The sequence below is a fragment of the Apteryx rowi genome, unplaced genomic scaffold (genome assembly GCF_003343035.1).
Source record: "Apteryx rowi isolate R43461 unplaced genomic scaffold, aptRow1 scaffold_468, whole genome shotgun sequence".
Classification (NCBI taxonomy): Eukaryota; Metazoa; Chordata; class Aves; order Apterygiformes; family Apterygidae; genus Apteryx; species Apteryx rowi.
The window spans coordinates 338,781-354,751 of NW_020450725.1; the positions used below are offsets into that span (position 1 = coordinate 338,781).

The 15,971-nt window shown below is 36.8% G+C and overlaps 1 protein-coding gene across 1 annotated transcript in view; it reads left to right on the forward strand.

Annotated features, from left to right (window-relative positions):
• TMEM135 (transmembrane protein 135) overlaps positions 1–15,971 on the forward strand; it is a 191,596-nt gene that overhangs the window by 121,997 nt on the left and 53,628 nt on the right. Inside the window, exon 6 of the mRNA XM_026077913.1 lies at positions 2,396–2,442. Within this exon, the coding sequence (XP_025933698.1) occupies positions 2,396–2,442 (47 nt within the window). The remainder of the gene's footprint in view (positions 1–2,395; positions 2,443–15,971) is intronic.

Here is a 15,971-nt window from a genome sequence, read left to right on the forward strand (position 1 = left end):
CTTTTGCCCCGTTTCCCTTTTGCCCCGTTTCCCTTTTGCCCCGTTTCCCTTTTGCCCCGTTTCCCTTTTGCCCCGTTTCCCTTTTGCCCCGTTTCTTACCTTTATTTAATCACAATTTGTCTTTTCTTTGAAGATCAAAAGCAAACTAGATACTGAATACTTGAGCCCTTTTTAATCTTTCTGCATAGGTTTTCCTTTCTCGTTAAGAAATGAATCAATACTTTACTTTCACTTCCTTTTTTTTCCCTACCACCATAGTGTTCTGTCATCATAGTCGTCATAGTGTAGCCAGGTTAGTTATTAGCATTGTTTTTCTTTCCCTCTCTCTTTTTTTTTGGTTATGGAAGTTACTGTCCCATCCTCTGTTTGCTTGAGTATTTTAGGTCTTGCTATCAAACTCATTAAAAATGGTAAAGAAGGAAAAGAAGAGAAAGCAAGAGAGAATATTTAGTAAGAAAAGTAGTTTTAATTGGCAAAGGCATGCTTTTCTTCAAGAAGCTGGTGCTTTGCCATTTCTCACTTATTTCTCAATATCATTGAGATTTCTCAATATCATTGAGAAATTGGAGTTGTCAAATCTGTCAGGAATTCTTGTCCTTCCTGTCCTCCAAAAATGGCATCAAGAGAAGTGACAATTGTTTTTGGAATGGTTAAATATGTTTTGAACTGTGGAGGGTTAGGGCAGATCTTTCTGGGTAGAACTCGGGTTTAAGTCTGCTTTCACTTTTAGTCTGAACTGAAATACATCATTGTCCTCACTTTACCCTAATGATTTCATATAAAATGATTTCAGATGTTCACATTTTTGATGCTGAGTAATAAACCATGATTTTTAAACATGTACTAGCAAAGGAAAAGGAATAAAAAACAATGGATAGTTTAAACAGTAAAAGTTATGATGTCTTGCCTGGCCTAATTTAAAGTCACATGCCAGAGGACTGTGGAAAGCAATGTGGTCTCATTGTAAGATTTTTTTTTTTTTCCTGAAACTTTGCCTATTCAAGTTTTTATCACACTTTTGAATCTATATGAACACGTACCAAACTAATCCATTGGTCTGCATGTGTTTATAACCTTCAAATATGCACTCCTGCCAACATTTCCTTGCTTTTCACTTATTCAAGTCATCCATATCCTATCATGTTCAAACTTCTAAAACTCTTGAAGACAAGTATTAGCATTTTTTTGAAACACTTGCAATTTGGCTGTAACTGTTTTCTCCTAAATTTTAGTATGAATGTGGGTCATTGTATCTAGAATGGAACAGTATTTTCTTTCTCAAGCTGTAGCTGGCAAAGTTAGCATGGATTAAGGCAGATTATAATTTTAAAGCACAGTATAGTTGTTCCTGAATAAGCTGTATGCGAATGCTGCCTGCAGTTGTACAGGCAGCTGGGTTGATATAATGGCTTGTTGCTCTCTCAAGTAGAACAGCTTCATCCTCTTTCTCCCCTTTCTCTGCTCCTGGCACTGAGGTTCCCCTTCTGCCTGTGCCTGCTTGGGTGCTTTTATGCCCTTCCAGTGTTCTCCTATCTCACTAAGTTGTCAGAAAACTCTCCAAAGTCAGCTTTCCGCAGCATTTGTGAGCAGGTGATGAGGAGGAGGTAAGAGCATTGCTCTGGGAGCAGAGGGAATGGGAGGAAGAAGGGAGACATTCCCCTTCCAGTGGTGTGGAGCTGCTAAATTGGCTCACGGACTCTTGTAGAGCCACGTTGTTCATCCAGAGCATGAGCAGATTATTCCAAGTGAGTTACGTGATTCCCCTGAGGCAAACTGAGCAGAAAGGAAACTCGTGTTGGGAACAGAGCTGTCTACTTTCAGACTTGCCTAGAAGCAGTTAAGCAGAAGCAGCTGTCTGGCATCATAAATTTACTGCTTTTCACATTTGAATAAATAAAAGTTTGAATCAAATAAAGTCAAAGTATATTTGAATCACATAAAAAGTGTTTGAATAAATCAAAAGGAAAGTGAGAGAAAAGATAATGTTTAAGTTTCCATTCCTGCACACTGTCATCCATATCTAATCTTTATGATGCACAAACTTGATATATTTCTATTTATTTATATTTTACTTGATTATATTTAAAAACACATTACTCACGGGGAATGTGAAACTTTCTATGGGGAAAAAAGAGAATTCTAGACTATTTGAAGTGATATCCTTTGCTGTTTCTGTCATCCCACTACCCAGGTTTGGATTTCATATTTTTATTAACTTATGCAGGGTCAACCCAAAGAATCAGTGAGAATCTTTTTTGAAGATTTAAATTCTGCCCTATCGGGGATAGAAAATAAAGTCTAACTTGTRTTGTAACAGTTGTAAAATCATCGTGATCCAGAATGTACAATAGCAGTGTGACCTTTTAGGTAATAATACTTTTTCTCCTTCTTGTAGGTCCTTTTGTTCTGCATCACAGCTGCTCTGTTCATGTTCTTTTTCAGGTATGTTGCTGGTATATATGTTTATGTTTGTAAAGATTATTTTAAACAGCATTTCTAACAGCTTACTTGACTTTGGTATTCATAGGAAAACTTTTGTATATTCTCGATTTGGGCGTTTCGAATTGAGTAGAGTGCTTCCATGGCATTAGAAAACTAATGCTGGGAACATAATTGGACTAAAAAGGGAAATGCTGAGTTGAATGCTTTAAATCTCCTCAAGGTGCTACATAATTTAAGAGGTGCCGATAATTTGAGAAGCCTCCTCTCATCTCATAATTTAGACCCTGGATATCTAACTTTACGTAACATGAAAATTGTGGAAATCTCTAATTTCTCTGTAAGTTCTTAAATAGTTTACTGCCCAGAAGATAATGTTTGATTTTTTCAGTGTAAATTCAGGAGAATAGGAAACTGAGATTTCATAGGCTTATGTAATAAGTATTTGATATGCAGGTGTGACTGCCTTCTTTTAATTTTAAACTAAACTTGTTTCACATACTTTTTCACAAGTTATCAGTTACATTCCCTTTTTAAAACAGGCACGCATTTTAAAACTTTTTTTTTCTCTTGGTCTGGAAGAAATATACAACAAAGGTATTAAACTCTTCAGTGCTTCCCTTTTAAATACCAGATCCCCTAAATTATTTTATTATAACTCTAGTTGGATGGTTGTTTGCTCGTTAGTGTAGCCTGTAACTACAGCCCTTTGACTTAGAATTTTCTGTGGTAGATTTCTGTGGCATGTAGCCATCTATGGTTCTGCAAGCCATATGATCCCCTGATAATTGCAAAACTTTAGAAGCTTTAGCTTGTTTTTTCATAAATCCATGGCCTTGGAATTACTTATGAATATTGGCCAAGAACAGTCTGTGGATGGGGAAATGATATTATTTTAAAAGCTTCTAAAAAGCATTCCTTCTTTCATCAGTCATGCATTAAAATCCTTATATTGTCAATCTTCTCTTTGTTTTATTTTGTACTACTATTCAGAGTTACGACATGACAGCCTCTGAGAATTTTACTTGTAATGTAGATGTTAGACACCTGTCTGTGTGAATGCTGATTTAGAAGAAAAAGAAGAAAAAACAAAAACAGTAAAATGCTGGCCAAAGTTATAAATGCTGTATAATTTTTGGAGGAAACTAATTGTGTCCTGTTTGTCTTTGGTGGTGAATAAATGAGAACTGACCAGAGCCCAGAAATATTTGGCAAATTCCTTACCAACCTGACAATGTGAAGTAGACAGCTGAATGGATTCCAGACTACTTTCTCTCTTCTAAAATTAGTGCCTCCATGCCAGAATTGATAGATATCCCGTAGAGCAATCTTCAGGAGTGTTTGCTTCCTTTCTCACTGGTGTTGTGAACCAGTATTACCAGAACCAGGTATTATAGGTCCATTAGTCTCACTTTAACTCTCAGAAAAAAATATTGGAATAAATGTTTTTTGTAACCACAGATAAAAACAATAAGACGAATAAGTCAGATTTATCAAAAAATAATTAGGTCAGACCAATTTATTTGCTTTTTTCTGATTGTAATGAGTATTGTGTTTAGAAGTTTTTCACGGTGATTCATATGATATTCTCATAAATACGTCAGAGATGCATTGTCTAGGTGAAAATGCCATTAGATAATGGCACAAAACTGGCTGGATAATAGTCTGACAGAATTGCTTTCAGTGGTTGTATGTTGCTACACTCAAAATCTTCCTTACATATATATAAGGTGTGTATATATATGTATATTCACACATACCTAAAAACCCAACAATTTCTTGGTAGTATAATGAAAATCTTAGATGTCTAATTCAAGAATCTTCATTAGGCTAAATCTAATTATTGCAGACAAAGAATAATAATGCAGTTAGATTATTTATATACAGAAAAAGGTGCAATAATAGTAATAATACAATTACAGTTATAACACACCCACTTTTTAGTTTCTACCTCTTTCCTCTATGTTATGCCCACTCTTCTACTGCTCCTCTGGGCCCTAAGGCTGGTGGTTTCACGCTGGTGTCGACGGTGAGGGGGTGTTACAGCAAGTGGACAGTATTTTGAGTTCTTTGCCAGTAGGAATATCATGTTCATGTTGATGGTTTCTGCTTTCTCCCCCTGGGACCCACTTGGGTCATTTTTATATGTTTGTCAACAAATATTTACACCTTTGTCTTTCTTCATTAGTACAGTTCACTACATACGGTGCACTATATAGGCACCTTTATATTTAGATACTATTTCTAAGTTGCCCTTAAAACCAGTTTTGTCCAGTTCCAGGTCTGCATTTTTTAGCTGACCATTAGTGAGTTGTTTATAGCCAAGGGGGCTATAACGGTGCCAGCCTGTGCATCCCTTATCGTCCCGCGCCTGTACTCCTCTGTGCCGTTTCTCAAGGCCGCGCTATCGTACCAGGCCTGCGTCTCTCTGCCCTGCGTCATGGGGTTGGTGTCGTAAGTACTTCGTTCTGCACGGAATGATTGCTTGTTACTGGTATCTGCGTAGAGCCGCGGGTGTACCGTACAAAGATAAATAGGAGTAAAACAAATCAGCCACAGGCACCTGGTCAATTAGAAATTGCTGTCACAGCTCAACCAAGTGAAACAGAGCTACAGGCAGGTGAAGAGAGTTTCGGACGGGGCCGGCCTGGCAAGCCTCGGTCCCCAGGCCTCGCAAACGTGGTTCAGAGCCTGCAGCCTCGTACTAGCAATAGCAGTACCACATCGCAGGGCTTCAGAGTTGCACCATCAAAGGCAGACGACTGGGTTGACAATCACCTACTTGGGTCCTCGGTTGAATATTTTTATGTAATGACCTCTTTTTTTTTTTTTTTTTTTTTTAACATAATACCATTAGAGTAAATGCTTATTATGTGTGTGCATATAACTGCTGGGTGGGACTGCAATTACTTTGAATGGAATTGAAATTCAGGTAAATACTAACTGGAGATAGGAGCTGAAAAAAATACAAAGCTGTTCAATAAGGACAACTTTGAGGTAATAGACATATGCAGCTGTGGGGAAGCCACTGGTTAGAGAGCATTTCTCTTAAAAATATATGAGTAGTAGTTGTAAACTGCCAGCTGAAGTCAATAATGTCACATTGCCACAAAAAAGGGAAACGCTGTAACAGGATGTATAAACAGGATGAGAGCTTGCAAGGTATATGAAGTTATCTTTTTGTTGTACTTAAAATTTAAAAAGTTCTCAGTACTTTCTTGTGGTCTGTTTTGATTATTATGCACCAAGAACAGCATGGAACAGTCAAGAGCTCAGAGATGATGATCTGGCGTCTAGAAAACATGATTTATTTAACAGAGTTGATTTTTTTTTTGTTTTGTTTTGTTTAACAAAAAAAAGAGGCAATAATTGTCTTCATGTATGTAAAAGACTGCTGAGAAGAGGATGAGAGTAGTTAGTTCTGATTGTGATAGAATGAACAAGAAATAACAGAACAAGACATTTCTTGTTAAAAGAAAAAATTGCAGCACGCATGAATTCACTTAGATTCTGAGTAAGAAAATCTTAAGAATAAGAAGGAAGCAGCGGAAAAGACTTTGTGACGGGATTACAGATTCGAGGTCTGTAAGAATAGGTTTTGGATAATGTGGATATTATCACTTAAGGAAAGGAATGGACTAGCTGACTTCTTGAATCTCTTCCAATTTTTGATTCACATTAATAGCTGTCATATTATGAAACAATTAATGGAAAAAGCTGTATTTGACAGTGGCCAGTAAAATCTTTGGAGAAAGATAACCTTGTGCTTTTTGAATGCAATGTGAAAGACACTCCTAGAAAAAAAATTCCAGATTACAGCTGTGCGCTGTAGAAATCACTACATTTTTTAGAATATGTGGAGAGGGGACACATAAGCAAAGCAGTGACGGAGAGCACATGAGCAGTCCAGGGAGTGAGGGGCAACTCTGTAAACTAGTATAGGGAGAAATGTGAAGCCTCTGCCACACACAGATAAAACAGTTCTCCCACGATTTCTAGTCATGGAAATATAATAGAAGAACAGCTACTCAGTGAGAAGAGAGACAACAGAGAAGTCATTCAAGCAGTGCACAGAATTGCTGTCCCGCTTGTCTGGCYGGGGCCTCTGAGTTGGGCATTGTCTTATCCAGTGTGTGAGTTCTTCATTGGTCTCCTTAGATAAGATTTTGAGCTGCGCTCAGAGGGATACTTTATGAATCGAAACAGAGTCCTGGGGCAGAGCCTTCCCATCTTTGTTGTCATCTAAAATAGAAAAGAACTGGGATAGTCATGAAACTGCATTTCATCTGCGTAACGACTCGAAATTACTTCAGCCTTTCCTYAATTGTAAACAGATCTAACTGGCATAAAATAGTGTTAGAATTACAGTACTTTCAGAATGGTCTCAGCAAAGCACCTTATTCAAAGCCAAATCTGCTTGGCTGTGCAGAATATTGTCCCATTGGCTATGAAAAGCTGTTTACTGCTAAAAAGCATTTACTGACCCAAAAAACAAACAGAAAACCCTGCTTTGCTTTATCTTGAAACAACTCTATTTCCAGGATAGTTTTTTGGCCTTTTTTTTTTTACCGCACTACCAAAATGTCCAAAAAGATGCTGAGAGCAGTAGCAAACTTGGTCACCAAAATCACATCTGTCTCTTCCATAATTAAAGAGAAAATCCTCACATGTAAATGGTGTAACTTGAATTTTAAAACCTTCCTAAAAAGAGACTTAATGTAAATATACCTCTGTGATATCAAAATATGACTGATGCTCAGAAGTAAAATGATGCAGAGAATTAAAATGTAAAGTATTCTTTATTTTTTTCATATAAATTCATATAAGTTCATATAAATTGTCTTATTGGAGTTTATTAAGATCTCTGAATTTAAAAGCAAAGGCTGCCTCCAGTCACCCATTCTGGTTGCCTTTCCTGCACCACTAACATTCTTGCAGTTACGTGGTTACCTGCCAATAACTGCTGTTTGTTCTGTGTAGTTTCCAAGTGGATCATTAGCTTATAATGTGGTGCACAGTAGTTAGCATTGACACTACAGCCAGTGGTACTGAGTGGTTGGGGTGAATATGGAAGGCAGAAGTGCTCCTTCAGCATGAGCATGGACTTATGTCGTTTTAAAGTGACTGTGTATCAGCATGGCCAAAGATGATCTTTACAGAAGCCATAACATAACGACAGTTATTTGAGTTGCAAACTTTGAAGCTGCCTCCTTCATGAAGGACTTAAGATATATTCTATACATGATACACATTTTGGGATACCTTTTAGGTAGCCTTCTTGTTAACAGGCTATTAAATTGAGCTTAATTAATGTTGTTTCTGGAAAGAAAGTGCTCCAGTTAATAGTTATTTGATAAAAGGGAACAAAATCAGTTTAGCATACAGCTGTAAAATGATCATACCTCTCCCTTGATACACACTAGTAGAAAATATCACTGTAAYGGATATATGAATCTTGGTCTATGGGAGAACAGAGTTGTTCTCAATTCATTTGAGTATTTCTTTTTCTAGTATAATGAAGTTTCTCAGTATCTCATTATAATGTCTATCTTGAATTATTTTTAAAAACAAATGGCATATTGGTCCTTTGAACAAGCAGTTACATCTTGCCGATGGTTCTCTCTGATTGCCAACACTCTCATGTCTGGCTTCTGCCTCCAAAGCGGCAAAAAGGTTGAGAAGACTGTACAGTAGATCTGGGGAGTTGATTATTAAGAAAATCGGAATATTCAGGTACTTTTCCTATCGTCTGTAAGAAGAAAAGGTATTTCTTTTCATCAGTTGTAGAACAAATACCCTCTTGGAGGGCTTTGTCCTCCTGTTACATGGGAAGGCAAATAGAAGCCCCTCATTTGCCTGTTCTTCACCAGTTATTAGTTCTGAGCCAGCACTTGCAGTTGTCACTGCCTCCATGAGTGGCTGGAGACCTGCTTTGCAGAGCAAGCTGCGGTAAGGGTCAGGCCCAGGGGTCTCTCTGGGCCYCTTCGTGGCAGGGTGGGAAAGGAGAACCAGTAGGTGCAGGGTCCAGCCATCACCCGCGACGTACCTCGCCCAAAACGCCGGCTTCCACAGGCGGACTTGGTACAGCCCTGAGTACTGTTCAGCCCCAAATAGAGCAGAAGAAACGGAAGGCAATATGTTTCACGGTTTAGTTGTTCTTCTTAGAAAAGCAAACAAAAAGTCAAATCAAAACAGCTGCCTACTCAAGAAAATGGTAAAGACTTTCAGAGGACTTTAGGAATTAAACAGATCTTATTGCTAAAATTTTCTGGTCACAAAAATATCCCTTCATCTCTCTTGCAACCCCATTATCCTCCTACCCCTTCCCTAAGGGAGATATTTTACACTAGTTAAAAGCTTCACCAAGCAGTCTCAGCGTTTTTTWCTGGAGTTTCCTCAAAAGTCTGTTGGACTATTGCATCTGCCGCAAGACTACGAGAAGAAGAAAGTCCTAAATCTCAGAGTAAAACAGTAAGGTTACAGAACTGAAATAGCAGAAGAAAAAAGAATTACTCCAGGAATAGTTAAAGTGAGAAGGGAGTCAGAAAGAAAGGTAAATTCAGAAGAGCAATATAGGAAGGATGACAGTAAGAAAAAGAAGGAGGGAGTGACGCAAGGGAGGAAAAAAGATGATGTCCTAAGACAGGACAAAAAATAGAAGAATGTACTAGGAGAAAGCAGCAGAAACACAGATGATAGTTTTATAAGCAGAAATGCTATGTTTACAGACAGAGGAGGCATATTTTATTGTCATCTTTTTTCTTCAGTCTTCCTTTTATGGTATTTTTATGCTAATTTATACCTCTATTTTGTCTCAAAATGTTTCTACTCAGTTCTACTGAAGGTGATGAAATTATGCACCACTCTTTTTTTTTATTACTGTAATGCACAGTAATTAGTGTAGGGCAATCTATCATATATATATATATTTAACGCATAGATATAGTTAATCACAGTTGAAACAGACTTCTTTTTTTCTCCCTTTTTCTCAGACATACAGACAGATAGATGCATGTGTGAGGAAAGGAGCGTTGCCGTRTATTTAGGAATTAATTTGCACGTGTCATTAAACTCTACTGGGACTTAATACTTGCTGCTTTCTCCAAGAAATGTCTTACCCGTGAATCATATCTTGTCACATATGATTTGTTTTAAAATGCATCCTTTTAAAAAATATCTTGGAACAGAAGTACGCTTTTATTTCTTTCTTTTAATTTTTCTCTTTAAAAAAATTGCAGTTTGCATGGAATAAGGTTATGGGTGGAAAGATTTTGATTATAACATGATTTCATGTCATTTCAATTGGAATAATTCATGGTACTGGGTGTCAAGTATAGCTTTCTAGAATAACTGGATGGATTAAATTGAATAAGCAGGAGAAATCATGTAATGTGTAAAATAAATATTTATTAAGTATAAATCAATAAATATTGTTTCAGTAACAGTTTTATTTTGGATATTAAGCTGTGGTTTTATGTGGGTGAGAGTACCGTTACAAGAGGATGTAATGGCTGTGCTTTTTTACATGTTTGAAGAAATCCACAAAACTTTCAGTCTCTTCCCAATAAACACCTACATATAAATCCTGCCCACGTAAACTTAGAAAATCCAGCAGTTTGTGTGCATGTGTGTTGTTAGACTACTGCACTGGTTGCTATAGCAGTTGATCTTTAGACTATGTACTACCAATTTACCATAGACACGTCTTAATTCATCTGCTCTAAACCCTGGAAAGGAAATATAAAGCTCTGTGTAGAAGCTTGAAACTAGCTATTACGGGAAGTAAGACTTTTCTGATGATTGGGATATAAAGTCCCTTCTATAGAGGTATATTTTAAAATGTTATTTTCTGAAACATTAATTTTAAACAGGCAGAAGTTATTGCTGTGATTTCACAAAGCATGACCTGGTGTTTTTCATAACAGTCTTTGCACACTTCAGAGCAGAAAGCTCTTGATCTCTTAATGTAATTTATATTACATATTGATTAAAAATTAATAATGAAAAATACAAAGAAAAGTACATCTAAAAATGGAGATGCACTGTCATATACTGTCATTAATATGGAATATTGAAACTTGTATAACTTCACCGAAAACCTTTAAGAAAGGTCCTTTTGTTTGCAGAGCCCTTTATACTATCTCATTAATGAAACTCTAGCCTCCTAAATTACAGCTATTTACTCTTCTTTCTCAGTGATATGTATATCCTGTAATTTTTTAAGTATTTTTGATGGGATATTTCAAAGTGCCTTTTTTTTTTTTTTTTTTTTTTTTTTTTTTTTTTAGTGTACGGTACGAGTGCCATATCAGTCTCTCTCTCATTTCATCAGCTGGGCTCCCTTCTGTGCAGAAGCAAATACCTGAAAAAATATTTTTGCTTTTTAATTCTGCTCTTGTTTTTTACTGTAGTATGAGCAAGCTAAAACTGCTTGGAGTTTATATTATGTGGAATTTGTATCAAATACTGTTTCCTTTTCATATAAAGATTATTTTTAATAGTCTCTTATATTTTCTGATTTTTAGTACTTTAGAAAATAAATGAGAAGATAAAAAGCTATAGAATTACAGKATTACATTAAAACACTTAGTGAATTGTTAGGTGATAAAATTTGGAAAAAAAAGTATAGTTTCCCCATGTTTCTATGTACACACGCACTCAAGCACACAAATATTTGTTACTGTCCTTATATAAATAGCTCAAAAATAGTGGTTTAAAGCATTGTGTTGGTAACTTCTGTGTAAACTGATTTCTGATGTATTTTAGATGATCTGGTGGATAGCTGAAAATGTTTAGTCTTTTAAGAAATGCCAGTTTAGAAATAAATATCAGTTATTTCTATTTAGTGTGTGCAAAAGTAAAGCATGGTATTACAATAGTAATCTGTGGATGAGAAGATAAGCTTACAGGTTAGCAGACATGTTGGCAGAACACGAGATTTAGAGTTACATACATACACTTCAAATACAAATAAGTTTAAAGAGGTGAGATAATCTTACGTTATGTTTATATAAGCGATAGAATAAATCTTGGCAAAGTATTTCACCTTTTTGATTTGAATAGAGCACGTTCCTTCTCTCTCTCTGTCATRATCTGTAACCAGACTGGCAATGAATTTCACTTTTTCTTTTTTTTTTGTTTTCTTTTTTTTCTTCTTCCTTTAAAGCATATAATGCCATGTAATATTACTCTGGTTTTGTTTTTGGTTGGAAGAGAAGTTGTTCCAGAGTTTTGCAGCRCTGTGATCTTGGCTCTCTGCTGATTCACGGCAGGGGGAGCCTGGTCTCCCAAATATAAAATGTATACCCACATCTGTCTCAGAAAAGATACAGTAGAGTTAAAGAAATGTCTTAAGTGTAATTTTTAAGTGCAAAAATTTAAGGTGATACTTTTTCAATAGAGGTAAGAAGAGCTTAAGTTCTTACAAAGAAAATATATGCTAGGGCACAAAGTTGTAGTTCCCAGTGCCTCGTGTGTTCATATGCCAGCTGGATTAAGGTGGACATCTGCAGGTGGGCATCCTGGTGATGTACTTGGACCTTCCTTTGAATCATCTGTGATGGCTGCTGCAGGAAATCTGTGAGGACAAGCAAATCCCAGTTTTTCTGTTTCTGTCTTTTTTCATTTGCAAGTGCAAATGACTATTTTTCACCTATTCATTTGGTTAGTGCAAGAGGAATGAGGAAATAATGGCATTCATAAACCAAAAAAAAAATCACTGTTTTGGATGCATCCATGATACAGGGAGCCTAGGTGAATGTGCACCAAACTTTTTTGCCTAAATCTAAGTGGAATGAATCTAGACCAATGTTTTTACTTAAAGTTACCTAAAAATCATGTTAAAAGAACTCTCAGGAGGAAGGGTAAGCATTTAGTGTTTGGGAAATGCTGAGAGATCATGAAGGGTAGTTTTTCTAATTTATACTGCATACATGACTTTTATTACTCTTTTACTTCATGAAAGGAAATAAAGGAGGAAAGGAAGGGGAGAATGAAATACAGATCTATTTAAGTATTGATTGTCTCAGTTATTACGAGTTTCCTTTGATGAGATTAACAGGAAACAGACATCATATCACCAAACAGTTTCCTAAGTTGAAAAATTAACGTGAAATATTTGAAATCCATCCTCCAAATTTAAAACAATTTTAATTTGTACAGTAATATAAAGTACAAAACTAAAATAAATTTTGCAATCTTTTTAGAGACTTATCAATGGTAAAAAGAGAAGCCATTTATGCTTCTGGTTCATACTAGAGATGCATCTCTTGATCTGGGGAGGCATTTTAAATTTGTGGGTTTTTATTTTTATTTCCCAAGAAATAATCCTTTAATAACTTTTTATTAAAAAATTTATGGAGAAGTACATGACCTTGTTATCATTGACTTGTTAGTGAATTTCATGTACATTGTTGGAAATATACACCAGATGTGTGTAATTTTTCTCAAATTTGGTAATAGCATTTGAAGTATTCCTTTAAATGGGATACCCAACAATTTTCAGTTTAATAAGGTTTTTTTCTAATGCCTTAAAAATTTTCAGAAGAAAGTAGTGTGATAGTAATATAGTAGGCTTAAAGGGTTCAAATGTTGTGACATATGTAATATTCATATTTACCTTCTGAGTGTATATGATTGTGGGTTTAAGATATTATTAGTGCATGCTTGTTTTGTTTGAGAGATCAGGAGTTATCAGACTACTTTCTTGAAAATACACTGAGAAAAAAAAAACACTGTTGCCTTTGATCATGATTGTTATCTGCTTGATATCTGTGATATTTACAGTTTCTTCAGAGGATATGCATGCCACATCTTCTTTTAAGTATTTCTTGTACTCCTAATTTTATTGTCAGTTATCTTATGGCTGTCATACCAAGCCGAACAATATCAGAAAGTCCAAATATATCGCTTGTAAGAGGTTACAGAATACATGTCTCTACTTTTTTAAGCATTCAAAGTTTTAAGCATTAAGCAGTTTTAAGCATTCAAAGGGATAAATAGATGTAAATACCTGTAGTCTGGTTGTTTACAGTRAATAACTCAGGTCTCAAACACTCCTTTTGATAGTAAGTTTTGGAAAGAAAGAAGCATCTTTTAGAAGGAGCAATTAAAACTTCACGTTTAGGAGCGACCTTTACCTCGGTCCCCTTATGCTGCAGAGCTGAGCCATCATCCCAGTCTCTCCCTTCCTGTCTCTCACAAGGTGACCGTAATGTTTCTCCTGAAAAGTGATCAAGAGGATAGGAAGGCGCAGTCAGAGTTTAATTCCATGCCCTTCAGGTATTAAGTATCAGCACCATAATTGTCAGAGGAAAGGAAAGTCTCACCGATTATTGGTATCATTTTCCCTGTGTCGCGGTCAGTTGTTGGCAGTCGTGGTTGAAACCTCAGGAGGGGGACAGGGATTTGTCCCACCTGGGCTAGGAGGRCAGTCTTGCTAGGCTCTGTGCCTGGCAGATAGCGAGACGCTCTTCTCGAGGKCTTTTGTTGTTCTATAGCTTCTTTGAATTGCTCTCTTTGACTCTGTATAGACTTTAGGATGACTGGTGTGCTACACTAAGTGCCAAAATTGGCTACTTCCCCTTCACCTGCCTTCATTATCAGATATGCTACTTTTCCAGAGAAGAAGGAAAAAAACATGAGAATGAGAGAGAGGACGGAATCCTCCATAAAGGAGTAAGAGACTGAGCAGGGCAGGTTTTCCAAGAGAAGTGAACAAAATGTAAATGAAGGGAGTGGAAGTGGGTGAATATGGATGGAYGCACTGGTAATGCTGTAGTTCAGCTTTATGTTCTCTATTTTAATAAAGCTCTTTAGAGAGGGTATTCATTTAAAGCCATATTGGATCATCCAAGTACCTAATTTGCAAGTTACCAGGTCATTTTTACCCCCCCCCCCCGATCTAGTAGAGAAACATGCTCTTGCAGAGCTCTACTACTTTGATTCTGTTTTTTTTATACCTAAGTATTACCTAAGCGTTAATTACACTCAAATGATATCCCCAGAATAAAAGTGACTGTTGTCCTTCTGGCTTTTTTTAAAAGGAGGGATACCACCTTGAATCCTTGGAACTACATTTGTTGTTGTTGTTGTTGAAGGAGATTTTCCAGTCCCAGTTCGTACTATTTTTCACTTTGCCCTTCAAGTTGAAAAGGTGATAGTGGTGTGAAATAGGTGGGCAGCTATTTTATTGACGTGTGGTCTTCTCATCTTCCAACTGGTTCACGTAGCCCTCACTGTGCTTGAAGGTACACGTTACCATTAGACTAGATCCAAAGGAAGAACCTTAATTGTGTGATCTGAAGTCAGGCTGTCGTAGGATTTCCACTGGTTATCRCTTATGCTGCTCCTGATCCTACCGTGGCTAGAAAGGCTTTACAGTAGCCTCTCTCGCTCATCAGTGAATGAAGAAAATTCTGACTGTCGTCTCTCCTAGCTTTCTCAAACCAGTTTCTTTGCGGTTGCAACTTTTCATATTAAGATATGTGGATGCGTCCATTCCTTAGTAATATGCTTTTCAAAAGTCAGGAAAATAATCTGATAGTGAAAGTTAGTGACTTCTCTTACCTTGGGCTTCTCTGCTTTTAAACAGGAACAAAAACAAAAACTCAGATGTCTTTGCTTGCTGTAGATTAAGGGCTTCAGTACTGCATAAGATTTACCAGTAAATGGGAACAAAGGAATACATTTTGATAAAAGTATTATATGTGTTTCCATAGCCACATGTGCCAATTTGCATGGTACAAACCAGCTGAAATAGTGATTATAGTATGTGCATTCACTATTAAAAATGTAACTAAATATTCTTCACAGAAAAAATTAGTTTCTTTAGGAGTTAAAAAGACACACCAGTTATTGTGACTAGTTCATTGCACTTGCCAAATCAACAAGTTTATTCTTTCACAGAAAATACTAACTTTTGAATACAGTATAAAGAGATTGAATTCAGTTTCYGTGTTTGGTCACTTTCAGACATATGTTAAGTATACCCCTGGGAATGTCTTTAAACCGGTTCCTCCCAACAGTAGATCTTGTCCACTTTTAACAGAATGTAGTTGGATCCAATTGCACAGACCCCTCGAGAGAGGAAGTGCATTGCCTGCAGACAAGCAAGGCAAAAATTATAGCTGTACAATGGGGACTATTTTTCCACCATTATCACTTTTCAGTGGAGATTCTTTTTCAGATAACGTGACRGTGACTCAATGAACCAGGAAGGTGTTTACCTGCAAGGTGAGCTGGTAGTAACGGGAGAAGCTTTTGAGGTCTAAAATTTCAGGCGTCTCTGTCCAGAGAGCCATCCCCAAAGGAAGAAAAAGAATGTGTCTCCTCCCCCTTTTTTTAGGTTTCCTCTGTCAATCACAAAGGCCTTTTGTGCTGCTGGCGTGTCGATGTGTCTCGGCTTTGGCCGTTTATCATGTTCCTGTCATCCTTAAATGCAAAATAAAAGAGGGGAAATAGCTTCTGCTTCTGAGGCTTTGAGAATAACGTGCTTGCGGCTGCTGGGAACCCCCGTGTCCCCGCTGCCCTGG